The 12,376-nt window shown below is 36.3% G+C and overlaps 1 protein-coding gene across 1 annotated transcript in view; it reads left to right on the forward strand.

Moving 5' to 3' along the window:
• The window catches only part of LOC107696891 (LIM domain-binding protein 3-like), a 51,760-nt gene that overhangs the window by 16,051 nt on the left and 23,333 nt on the right, over positions 1–12,376 (forward strand). The window contains exons 3-7 of the mRNA XM_016497458.1: positions 1,555–1,706; positions 5,313–5,388; positions 8,863–8,885; positions 10,494–10,697; positions 11,943–11,966. Of these exons, the coding sequence (XP_016352944.1) occupies positions 1,555–1,706; positions 5,313–5,388; positions 8,863–8,885; positions 10,494–10,697; positions 11,943–11,966 (479 nt within the window). The remainder of the gene's footprint in view (positions 1–1,554; positions 1,707–5,312; positions 5,389–8,862; positions 8,886–10,493; positions 10,698–11,942; positions 11,967–12,376) is intronic.

A 12,376-nucleotide genomic window follows, 5' to 3' on the forward strand; every position in this document is an offset into this window, starting at 1 on the left:
AGCCAAAAGAGATTAGAGAGAGAAACATGCACACATCTGAAATCAGCTTTATTCATTTTGCATTCACAATTTTTTTGTAAATGAGACAGTCCTTAGACATCTCCATGGCCGGCTCTCAGCCATGCACATTCAGGTTAAAGAGATGCTCTTTGGTTAAAGAGATGCTTCTGGCTCAAAACATAGCTGAACCCTCACCAGATTTAGAAGAAAAGAAACAGACTTTAAATCTTGATTACCTAGTATTATGGTACAGAGATGACACAATGCCACCCATCTGTGCAGCCTGAAGGTTTTCATGTATCTACTATATATAACAGAATACCAATGATGGTCTGAAACATGCTTCGTATGTCATGGAGGAAAAGAATTGACTCAAAATATTTTTAAAAAGTTGTCTGCATAAATGAACAATCTTTTAAAAGCAACAGTTTTCAGTTACCAGTTCCTGTAGAATTTTTTTTAATCAGTCAATCATCCAGTGATGTTAAGGACAGGTTTTGATGTCCTTATTTAAATTCTGAAATTCTCACTAAACTTTTCAAGAATGTTGTATTTAACCCCAAAATCAAATTAAATAAATAAATCTAAATGAGGTCAAATGAACCTTAATTTTAGTAACATTAAGAATTTTAAGTTTTTATTACATAAAAATTTTCACACACAAATGTATAACCAGCTCATCGTCTAATCTTATTTAATCAAAAGTGCAGTATAAACCGTAATATTGTGTAATATCTCAGCTGAATTTTTTTATATGGCAAAGCTGAATTTTCAGCAGTCATTACTCCAGTCTTCAGTGTCAAATAATCCTTCGGAAATCATTCTAATATGCTGATTTGGTGCTCAAGAAACATTTCTTCTTATTATCAATGTTGAAAACAGTTGTGCTGATTAATATTTTTGTGGAAACCATGATACATTCATTTATTTAATTCATTTATTTTGTAACATTATAAATGTCTTTACTGTCACTTTCAGTCAATTTAATGCATCCTTTCTGAATAAAAGTATTAATTTGTTTCACAAAAATCTTTCTGACATCAAACCTTTGAACAGTAGTGTATATAACAAATTCTAAATTTATATAATTTCTATGGAAGATATAAAGGTATTAATGAATCTCACAAAGGCTGTTAAAACATACGAAATATGACCCGGACGTGTTCTTTGTTTCGTTTACATTATATACTTCATACACATTATTTCAGTCTTCGGATCTGTAGACTAAGCATGTGACTTTATTCTGCAAACTCAGTCTTATTTTTAGCAAGAGGAACACATTGTCTGTTCCAGCACTAAGCATGCATGTGTGCATAAGATTTCTTTGTGCACCCAGCTGTCATGGATTCAGAATCCGAATGTGGTTTTATCCTCCACTGATTTTATTGACAGGGTATCAAGATGTCACCTGTAGATGACAGAGCCTTCCCTTTTTTTCAGTTTTATTCATACATCCAACCTACGTTATCAAATTATTAGCTTGTCTGAGTATTGTGTTTGCAGAAGTGCTGACCTGTCAGTATTTAATTTAAAAGCTTGTTTGGTTTGTGGCAGATTACACCAGGGAGCAAGTCAGCCTCCAGCAACCTGATTCAGGGTGACATCATCGTGGCAATTGATGGGGTCAGCACAGAGGGGATGACACACCTGGAGGCCCAAAACAAGATCAAGTCTGCCAACTTCAATCTGGCTCTCACCATGCAAAGGTACAGTGCATTGTTAGTGTTTTGGAGGTGTGTGTGTGTGTAACTGTTAAAAAGTTTGAGATCACTAAGATTTGTTTATTGTTTTTGAAAGAAGTCTCTTATGCTCACCAAGACTGCATTTATTTGATCAAAAGTGCAGTCAGAACAGTAATATTGTGAAATATTATTACAATTTAAAATATCTGTCCTGATTGAAATGAGACCAGGAAGTTTTGCTCAAGGAAAACATCCCAGGATGATTACCGTTTAGGTTTCTTCCATTCTGGTGAAAGTAATAAAATGATGATCTGCCATGTTTACACTGTGATGCTATTTAATCTGTCTTGGCGACCATAAGTTTGTAACGCTCTGTATCTGCACTGACAACTCTGGGGCAGCCTAGTTTTTCTCATCCTCTTGTGTGGTCTGTCAATTCTGTAGCTACAAGCAAATTATTAATTTAAGTAATTATAGTGAATACAGATGATAGTGGGTCTCATGGGTTACTGTGATGTAGATGCTATTGTTGGCTCATTCACTGCAGTGTAATAAAAGCAGGCCTTGACTGTTCAGTGTAGTCAATCATGGGATTAATTTTTTATGAACCGTAAACAGACTGCAGCTTCATTATATCACAAACATATGTGACCGAGATTTTATGTGGGTTCAGATGAGCTCTGTATGTGTTTAGCCAGGGAAAGGTCATGTGATTTTATTGCCTTCATGTTAGTCGAAAAAGAAGACATAAAGAGTGTTATGACACATCTGACAACTCGCTGGTTTTATCAGATCAGACTGACTGCTGATTCATGTTACTCATTTTCAGCATTACTAGAAAAGCGTCCTATAGCCAAGCATCCACACATTTAAAAAGCTCTTCAAAACAGACAATGAATATCATGCACTCAGAAGCTGCAGCTTCTAGAATCTTTCTTCACAGCCTCTGGCGAGTGTCCATTCATCCATTGGCAACCTCATACACCAATTAACTTGATAAGCTATTTTCTTTTTGCCTTGTGCTCCAACTCAAGGCTGCCCAGCACTGACACAGCATAGCTTTAAACAAGGTTACATTCACACTGCAGTTGATCTGGATCACTTTCTTATTCTTATATGGATATGATTTTCGAACTTTTCAGTTAGATCGGAATTCATGCAACTTTATTTACATTCATTTAATGGGGTCATATGATGCGATTTAAAGGTTTCCTTTCTCTTTGGAGTGTTACAAGCTGATTGTGCATAGATAAGATCCCTGAAGTTGCAAAGACTAAAGTCTCAAAACCAAAGAGATATACTTTATCAAAGTTAAGACTCTGCCACGCCCCCCTAAAACGGCTCATTCTAACACGCCCCCACATATCTACCTCACTATGTGGAAATATTTGCATAATGCTGCCCAAATGTGCACGCAAAGAAAGGCGTGGTTTCAGTAACCGCAGTTAGTGTTGATGCAGCCATGTCAGGGAGACGCTGTGTGTTTCTAGGCGAAAGCAAAAGCACTTTATCAAAATAATGATCTTTAAAAAAGCATCATATGACCCCTTTTTAACTAGCTCTGTATTCATCTTAATTGTATGCTAGATTTACCAATTAAATTAATGCATGAATTGCACTGCGTGAAGTACTACACTGAAAGGTAATAAATAAAGGGGGAAAAGCATTTAAAAAACATATTGATGCACTTTAAGTGTAAAAATATATGCTACCATTCAGTAAGATTTCTAAAGGAATTAATAATTTTATTCAGCATGCATTCAGGATGCATTTTAAATAGATGCTGTTTTTCTCATAATTTTCACACTTTATATTCATCAAAGAATCCAAAAGAAAAAAGTTCAATATGTTAATACTTTTGAAAAAGTAATTGATAATGTTTCTTGAGCACCAAATCGACATATCAGAATGATTTCTGAAGGACCATGTGACTCTAAAGGCTGAAATAATGGAAATAAATTATATTTTAAAATGCAAATAGAAAAAAAGAATTTAAATTGCTAATATTTCACATAGGGATGCAGTGATTAACCGGTTTCGCGATTAACCGCGCTTTAAAACGTCACGGTTAATTAATCATAAAGGTTCCGCTAAACCAAGTGTTTCTGTTACACAGAATGCAACTGTTGCAGCTTGCGCAAACGAAAACAAAGTTACACTAGCGGTGCACCAGCTTAAAATGACGTGCTTATCAGAGGCACGGAGGCTAATACATGCATTATATTAACTGTGACAGAGGGACCAAACAGCGGAGCTTTATTTCCACCAGAGAAATGCCTGTCGATAGTGTGGGACCATTTTGGGTACACCAAGAATGACCCAGGGTGTCATTTAAACCCTGGTAGTGTATATACTGATGCCAAATAATGTTTTTCACTTGCTTTAAACATTGGCAGTAGAAACTAAAATGTTAATTCTAATGCTAATGCATTAGCATTAGCAGATTTTAAACTGGAAGACTGGAAGAAGTTCTAATAGCTTATTTCAAGTAACAAAATATGATATCATATTACATTATGAAATGTGTTGATGGTGTTATGATGAACATGACAGGCTAGATGTGTGTTACGTGATTGTTTAGACAGTGTCTGGCATGGGCCACATTTAAAAGATCATGTAAACAGCTTCATATGTTAACAGCATCAGATTTGAGCTGAAAAAAGTCATAATTGGGACACATTGAAGGCTCTTGGGTAAAGTGATCATCTAATCAAAAGAGTGGATTGAAGGATATCTGTCATTTATTCTAGGCATGTAGTACAAATATCAATTATCAATAGATGAAGCTTCAGATTACTAAGAAAAATCTCTTTTTTCATTTATTTGTAGCTTTCTGTGTTATGTTTGATGTGTGACCCATTCAGTGTATCTCCCTCATGGACAATATCTGCACCAGTCATCTGTGAGATACATGAAATATATGAGTTCATAAAAACATCCTTGATCTCTCCAGTGCAGGTTACAATTCTGATGTGTCTTAGTTCTTAAGTCAGGTTTACTGTTAGTTCACTTTATCATGAGCAAAACCCCAAAAAATGCATGTTCACCTTTATGGCCCCTCTTTGAGCATACCTGCAGGGATTACACTGGACTATCCTTCCTTTGCTTTAACACTCTTAATAGATCCCAGAGTTCCCTCTGCAAGGGTTGTTGTTGTTATAAAGTAGACACGTAGGGTGATATAGACTTTAACACTTGTCAAGATACGTTATTTACTTTGTCGTCAACCTCTACTGTGTTCAAGGACTTCTCTTGTGTCAGTTGTTCTTTGTTCTTTTTGCACAAAATGTGCAAAATTTTCAAACAATGTGCACTATAAAGTATGTTAGTTTTTTCTCTTTTCTCTTTTTAACTTTTGTGTACAAGGCAAGTAATGTTTAGATTTTTGTTCTTCTGAAAAGGTTCAATTTGGCACAAAGTCTGTTTAGACAAAAGCATTTTTCTGATAGCTGCAAAAAAAAAAGCTTCTGCTGTGGATTTTTGCCACAAGATTGTATATGGCTGCATCATGTATCTAGAACTGTGTGTAAGATGTTTATAGTTCACCACTGGACACTGCAATTTTGTCATAAAAGATGTGATCCAGACAGTCTGTCTTTTACTTCAAATGTTTACTCAATTTTATCACAGGTCAAAGCGACACACTCCAGTTCCCATGACAACACCAAGGATTGACTCCCCTATGCCTGTGATCCCCCATCAGAAGGTCTGTCACACGTTACTCATGCACCACTCACTGGCATGCATTCTACATACATCTACACACAGTATATGTCTATGCATTCAGATATTTTAAGTCCATATTGAATGTCCACATTACATTCCACATGAATGTTCATGAAATGTCAGAATTAGAGAAAGTATAATTTAGGCCTCAGAGCAAGCTTCAGCTGAAGTCCACAGTTAAAAGGGGATTTTTTATAGGATTATGTTAAAGATTCTTTTTAGAGGGTAAGATAATAGATTCTGGTCTTTGGTTCTCCCTCAATTCAGGATGCCTTTATCATGTATGATATGATAATATACAAATGTTCTGTTCTATGTAAAAAGCCTTATGATGCCCCCTGCTGGTTTTCACTTTGCATACTCAGCAAAAAGTTAACAGCATTGTTAATGTAATGCTGTTAACAATTAGTTTGGCATTTCATTAAAAATATTGTGTTAGTCACGCAAAAGAAAAGCTCGTAAAGCCTCTGTTTCAAAACCCTGATTAGTACATACACTATCATTCAAAAACATTCTTACTCAGCAAAGATGCAATAAATTATCAAAAGTGACAGTGAAGACATTTATAAAATTTCATAGTTGATCACGGATTCCACAAAAATATTTAGCAGCACAACTGTTTTCAACATTGATAATAATAAGAAATGTTTCTTGAGCATCAAATCAGCAAATTAGAATGATTCCCAGGGGATCATGTGACACTGAAGACTGGAGTAATGGCTGCTGAAAATGCAGCTTTTCCATCAAAAAAAATAAAATTTTAAATGTATAATAAAATAAGAAACAGTTGCTTTAAACTGTAATAACATTTTTGAACATTTAGTTTTGATCAAATAAATGCAGTCTTGGTTAGCAAGATGTCTTAAAAAAAAATCTATTAAACTGATCTTTTTGAATGGTAGTGTACAAACTCATATTATGTTTAAGAATGTAAAGAATTTCAAAAAATGTTTCATCAAAAAATGAGCCATTTCCCACCTTCATGTGGTTACAAATCAATATGATCAGACTTTCTTCTGTTTTAACAAAAAGGAGGTATTTTTCTAAATGTCCTTCCTGTTCTTCAGTTTAATGAATACAAAATATGGGCTATAAAGCTTTAAAATAAACATTCTGCAAAAAAATTATGTTTTTCAAACAACACAAGGGTGCACACTGTAAATTATGACTGAATTACATTTTTTTGGGGGTGAACTATTCCTTTAGCTTTCAGTAAAACATCGTCATCAGTTTTCAAATTAATTTACACAGTTTACGTCGTGTGAACAGTTAAATTGTTATCATTCTAAGCTTTCCTCTGACCAGCTCCTTCTGTTCTTTCTTTCTCAACACTGTCCACACACATGCACGTTCCCCTTTAAGGATCAGCCTTTGCAAATGAATGGGGCCCTCTCAACTTCTGCTGAGACAAACTATAGCTACTCAAGCAAGCACACCAACCAGTCCTGTAGCACTGTGGTTAGCAGTAGCGGAGAAGCTTCTGTTCCTGCTCAAAGCCATTTAGCTGCTCCGAGGGACAAATCCACCTCCGGACAAAAAAGCCAGCAGTATAACTCCCCCATCGGTCTGTACTCTGCAGAGACATTGCGAGAGATGGTCATGCTGCAAGAGAGGGTTAAGAGCTCGGGGTCAGGCATGCCTAGTTGGTATGTAATCATAGATCTGACGCTAGCAGCCGGGTGCAGTAAACCTTAACCAATCCTATTTAAGAAATATAGTGTTTATTGCTAAATTAACAGTTTAGAATTTCTAAAAGAGGTTAGAATTAGTGGGTCGGTTATAGTTCAGCCCCACCTGGTTGCTAACGTTGCTCTTGACAGAAGAATGACAGCAGCCACGCAACATTCAGAAAAGAGAGGTTACATCTGTTACATTGACCCTATCCCCCACTGGCATTAGCAGGCCAGAGGAGGATCTAGTTAAAGCTTCAAGCCTCTGAAGGAATGTGCAAGACAAATTTGTGCTGAGGCTTCAGTTGGAAGCGGCCCTCTTTCAGGTACAGTGATCATGTAATACCAGATAATACATCCACCAGAGGAGTTAGATTGAAAAAATTAGCTGTCAAAATGGAAAATACAATACCGTTCAAAATTCTGGGGTCAGTAAGATTTGTTTTTTGTTTTTTTGGAAGAAATTAACACCTATTAATTATATTTAGCAAGGATGCATTAAATTGATCAAAAGTAACTGTAAAGACATGTATAATGTTACAAAAGATTTCTATTAAAAAAAAAATTCAGTTCTTTTGAACTTTCTATTTATCAATGAATCCTGAAAAAAATGTATTATGGTTTCCACAAATATATTAAGCTGCACAACTGTTTTGATAATAGTAAGACACTGATGATAATAATAAGAAATTTTCACCAAAATATATCAGAATGATTTCTGAAGGATCATGTGACACTAAAGACTGGAGAAATGGCTGCTGAAAATTCAGTTTTGCCATCATAGGAATAGATTACATTTTACAATATATTAAAATAGAAAACAGTTATTTTAAATTGTAATAATATTTCACAATTTTACTGTATTTCTGATCAAATGAATGCAGCCTTGGTAAGCATAAGATCCTTTTTTTCAAAAACATTTAAAAATCAGACAAACTTTTGAAAACAGACCCTAGATTTGTATCTGCATAAATTCATGTTCTGATAAGCAAAGCAAGCTGTTGTATTGAGACAATAAATGCACCATATCACTTTCCCAGTTTGACAGTTTCACTTTTGTGTTTTAACCTCAAAGCAATGCACTTTGGCAGTGCTGTGGTGGATTAGGTAAATGGACGACAATGTCCTGTACCCCTCTCCGTTTACTCACTTCCTCATATGCGGTGAAAAGGGTCTTAGCGTGTGCCTCAGCACAGAGGAAATCTCAGGCCATCCAGTGGTACGGATAGAGACGGGTGAGAAAGCACCTGTCGCGGCTCTCCCTATAAAAGGTCATGGAATTTCAGGGTTCAGTTTCCTAACTACACTGATACAATCCCCCCTCACTCCCTCCTGTCACATCTTTGCAGGGAGGCACTCTTATGAAAATGTATTTCTCTTTTGCCAGTTGTGGTCAGTGACACATCTTTCACCTTCAGTTATTTATTTATTTGCCTCTTTGAAAGGCGACTCGCTACTATGTGCACAAACATGTCATATCACTCATGCCAAACACACACACATTGGTGTGTAATTTCTGTGCCACAAGCAGAATTTGTCTATTTGAGCAGCCCGACTGGGTCAATGTTGGGTCAACCAGTGGCTTGAGTTTAGGGCAGGACATCCTGTGGAAGACAGGAAGTGTTTGAGCAGGCATTATTTGTACAATTCTGAAATTACACACTGCATCTTGAAAATCTGATGAGATTCCTCATCTTGAAGAACTTTCACTGGCACAACCAGTGTTAAGTTTATGTGAGTTGCTAACCAATGCCCTTGTTTCTGTTTCCTTTCGCCCATTGTAGGTTATTACCAACAGTCCTGCCAAGTTAGTAACAGCCTCCTGGCATAACGTTGTAGTGCTCTGTGTGGTATACGTGCATGGAATTGTTTGGAACTGCCTTTGTGGTATAAAATGTGGTTCGTGAGATTTGTCATCCTGTGCAATCACAGCTTGCTTTAATGATGTACTATTGCTTAATGTAAACCTATACTACAACACAGAGAAGCATATCAGAATCTTTGGAATATGTACTTATGAGAATCCCAGTTGGCACTGTGCTGCAGTGTGTTTTAGGAGACTCGAGAGGTTTGCTTGCTGAACTCATGTTAAGCTTTGAGAATATGTTTATCATAATTTTATTGGTCCTCGTTAGGCACTTCTCAGTTAGTATACTCGTAGTGTTTGGTTTGGGAATCAAGAACTGTTTCTTATGCTGTGTTCACACCATGTCGTAATTACCACATTTACTAGATGACAACCCAGGACTATTAGTTGTGTACACTACTAATGGCAAAATTAATGTGTGTCATTTCAGTAATCAATAGATAAAACCACAATATAACAAGTAAAAGTCATTAATCAAATGCCGTATTAATAATAATTATAGTTTATAGTTAATTATTTAGTGGGATATTGGTTATTTAACTCTTTGATAGCTACATTAAATTGTATTTTATCTCTTTTATTTTCCGATTATTCATGCATTATTAAGATATTAACAATAATCAGTTATAGGAATTATTAAACAGAATTATTATGAAATAATTGCATAACTATCTTACTGCTGAAGCCCTTGCTATTTTGAGTGTTTCTGCACGATGATGTGGTGGTCATGTGGTAAGAGTACAAGTCTTAACTACTGTAATTCCGACATGCCATGAATGCACCTTTATTCACAATTGAATTCCATTTGTTTAAAAAAAAAAAACATAATTAAATGATGTCCAGTTCTGTTAACAGTTCTTGCACATGTATGCGTTACTGTACTGTCAATCTTTTCCAAGAATTGTTGAACATTTATTAATTTATTCAAGTCATCTTGGCATCCTTTTTTTCAAATATTTATTTGTTGAAATTACTAAAAGAATCACTAAAAGAGCCGTTGAGGAACTGGAATGGTTAAGAGGAATTAGAATCTGGAATTTAAATTCTAGCTGATTCCCATCCCTGTTTAGTATATTATGTTGTACTGCTTCCTGTAGTTACACATACAATAAGTAATTGTGTGTGTTGTGTGCCATAGTAAGTTTTTGCTGTGTGAAGCGTGTTTTTGATGTCTTGTTTCTGCCTTAAAAATTAGACTGAGCCTTTTATTTATTTATTTACCTATTTAATTATTATCATATTATGGTTTAACTCATTTTGTCTCACCTGTAACACTTTCCATCATGAATTTCCATGCTGGTCCAGAACTGGTCGACCAGCATGGTTTTTCTGGTGGTTAATCTAATCAAGAAGCTTTGTTGAAATACCAGCACGCCAGCATCCAGAACACAACATATGCTTATATTATCAACTGGGTTCTTACCTTTCCCTCCCAATTCACTGTTCACATACTCTTCATCTCACTCTCTCTGTCTAACCTCCCTGTTTTCTCTCTTGTCTCTCTTCTACTCATACTCATCCCTTATCACCTCTCCCTCACTTGTACAGCAATGAATACCTGCCCAGCTTCAACCCAATAGCTCTGAAGGACACTGCACTCTCCACCAACAAACCCATTGAGGTGAAGGGGCCTGGAGGCAAGGCCACCATCATCCATGCGCAGTACAACACCCCCATCAGCATGTACTCCCAGGATGCTATTATGGATGCCATTGCTGGCCAGTCCCAGGCCAGGGGTAGCGAGCTGTCTGGGTAAGACCTGTCGCACCTAACTGTGTCTTCTCCCTCCTCCCATGAACTGCATGACACACGTTTGCCATAATGCCTGTCAAACAGCCACGCTTGTCTCGGCCAGCACTATCTGCTAATGCTCAAGAGGCTAAAGACTTCCCAAGGATGTCTGATCATAGTCTGGATATAGTCTTACTCTTCCTCAGCTTCACAGTATTGATCTGATGATGATGTAAATCGAAGGTTTTCGAAATCTTCAGTGGTAGCATATGTTATGTTGAGTTTCTGTGGATCCAGCTGGATTTTTGTGTGGTTTTCAAATGGGAATGATGACGGGAATGCTCAGTTAGGGATCCTGGTTTATGGGTGAACTACCCTTCAAAAGTTTCGGGTCAATTGTTTTTAAAGAAATTAAATTATTATTTCAGAAAGGGCGCATTTAATTGATCAGAAGTGACAGTAAAGACATTTAAAATGTTACAAAAGGTTTCTATTTCGATTATCTTTCTATTAAAGATTTCTATTTCTATTATAAGTGCTTTTCATTTGAACTCTATTCATCGAAGAATCCTAAAAATCATAGTTTCCACAAAAATATTAAGCAGCACAACCTGTTTCAATATTGATAATAATAAGAAATGTTTCTTGAGCAGCACATTATCAGATTAGAATGATTTCTGAAGAATCATGTGACACTGAAGACTGGAGTAATGATGCTGAAAATTCAGTTTTGCTATCTCAGGAACAAATTATATTTTAAAATATGTAAAAATATTAAAAATTGTAATGATATTTTACAATATTACTGTTTTTACTGTATTTTTTTATTAATTATGTGCAACCTTGGTGAGCATAAGAGACTTTTTTCAAAAACATTAACAATCTCACCGACTCCAAACTTTTGAAAGGCAGTGTGTGTTTTGATAGTGTGACTTGGTAATTTGTACTGGTGTGAGTTGTGTATTTGTGCACTTTTTCTGCTGTATATCCATGAGTTTAGCAGTGATCTACATATTTTTATGTTTGTTGGTGCCAGTTTTCTGATGTCCTGTGGTTTTTGTATGGTTTTAAATCATGAAGATGAGAGATCAGGCTTTCGGTCTTGTGTCAGAAGCCACTCTCTAATGCATAACATAGAAGCTTTATCTAATTTTCCCTCTCTCACTCCAATCCTTTCATCCATCACTTCATCTGTCCATCACACTGTACATCATGTACCCGGTCCCCACCCTACCTGTGTCCAATCTCAATGACCCTGCCTGGCAGCAATGAAACTGACTCTCCGCTATCGTAAGTAGCCTGATCCATCAGTTTGATATGAGCAGTCTCATTTCGTCTCTTCCCTTGCGCATTGCATGCCTGATCACCACATTATCCTTTTCTCTCTCATCTCTCTGTCTAACCTGCCTTTGATTGATCTGGAGCATCTGGAGTTCTGAAATGCACCTGGTTTTCATGAGCCGAGACTGTCCCGTGACTTTTGAAATAGTTGTATTTTATCTTTTTATTTAGCCGAATACAACGATGACCTCACATACTACTCCTCTTTTTGTTCCTCTCAGACTGCACCTTTCACTTGCCTTTTCAATTCTATTCTAAAACCCTCAAAGGGGTCATATGATTCGATTTCAATTTTTCCTTTCTCTTTGGAGTGTTACAAGCTCTTGGTGCATAAAGAAGATCTGTAAAGTTGCAAAGAC

This window comes from Sinocyclocheilus anshuiensis, unplaced genomic scaffold, assembly GCF_001515605.1.
Source record: "Sinocyclocheilus anshuiensis isolate Anshui unplaced genomic scaffold, SAMN03320099.WGS_v1.1 scaffold1224, whole genome shotgun sequence".
Classification (NCBI taxonomy): Eukaryota; Metazoa; Chordata; class Actinopteri; order Cypriniformes; family Cyprinidae; genus Sinocyclocheilus; species Sinocyclocheilus anshuiensis.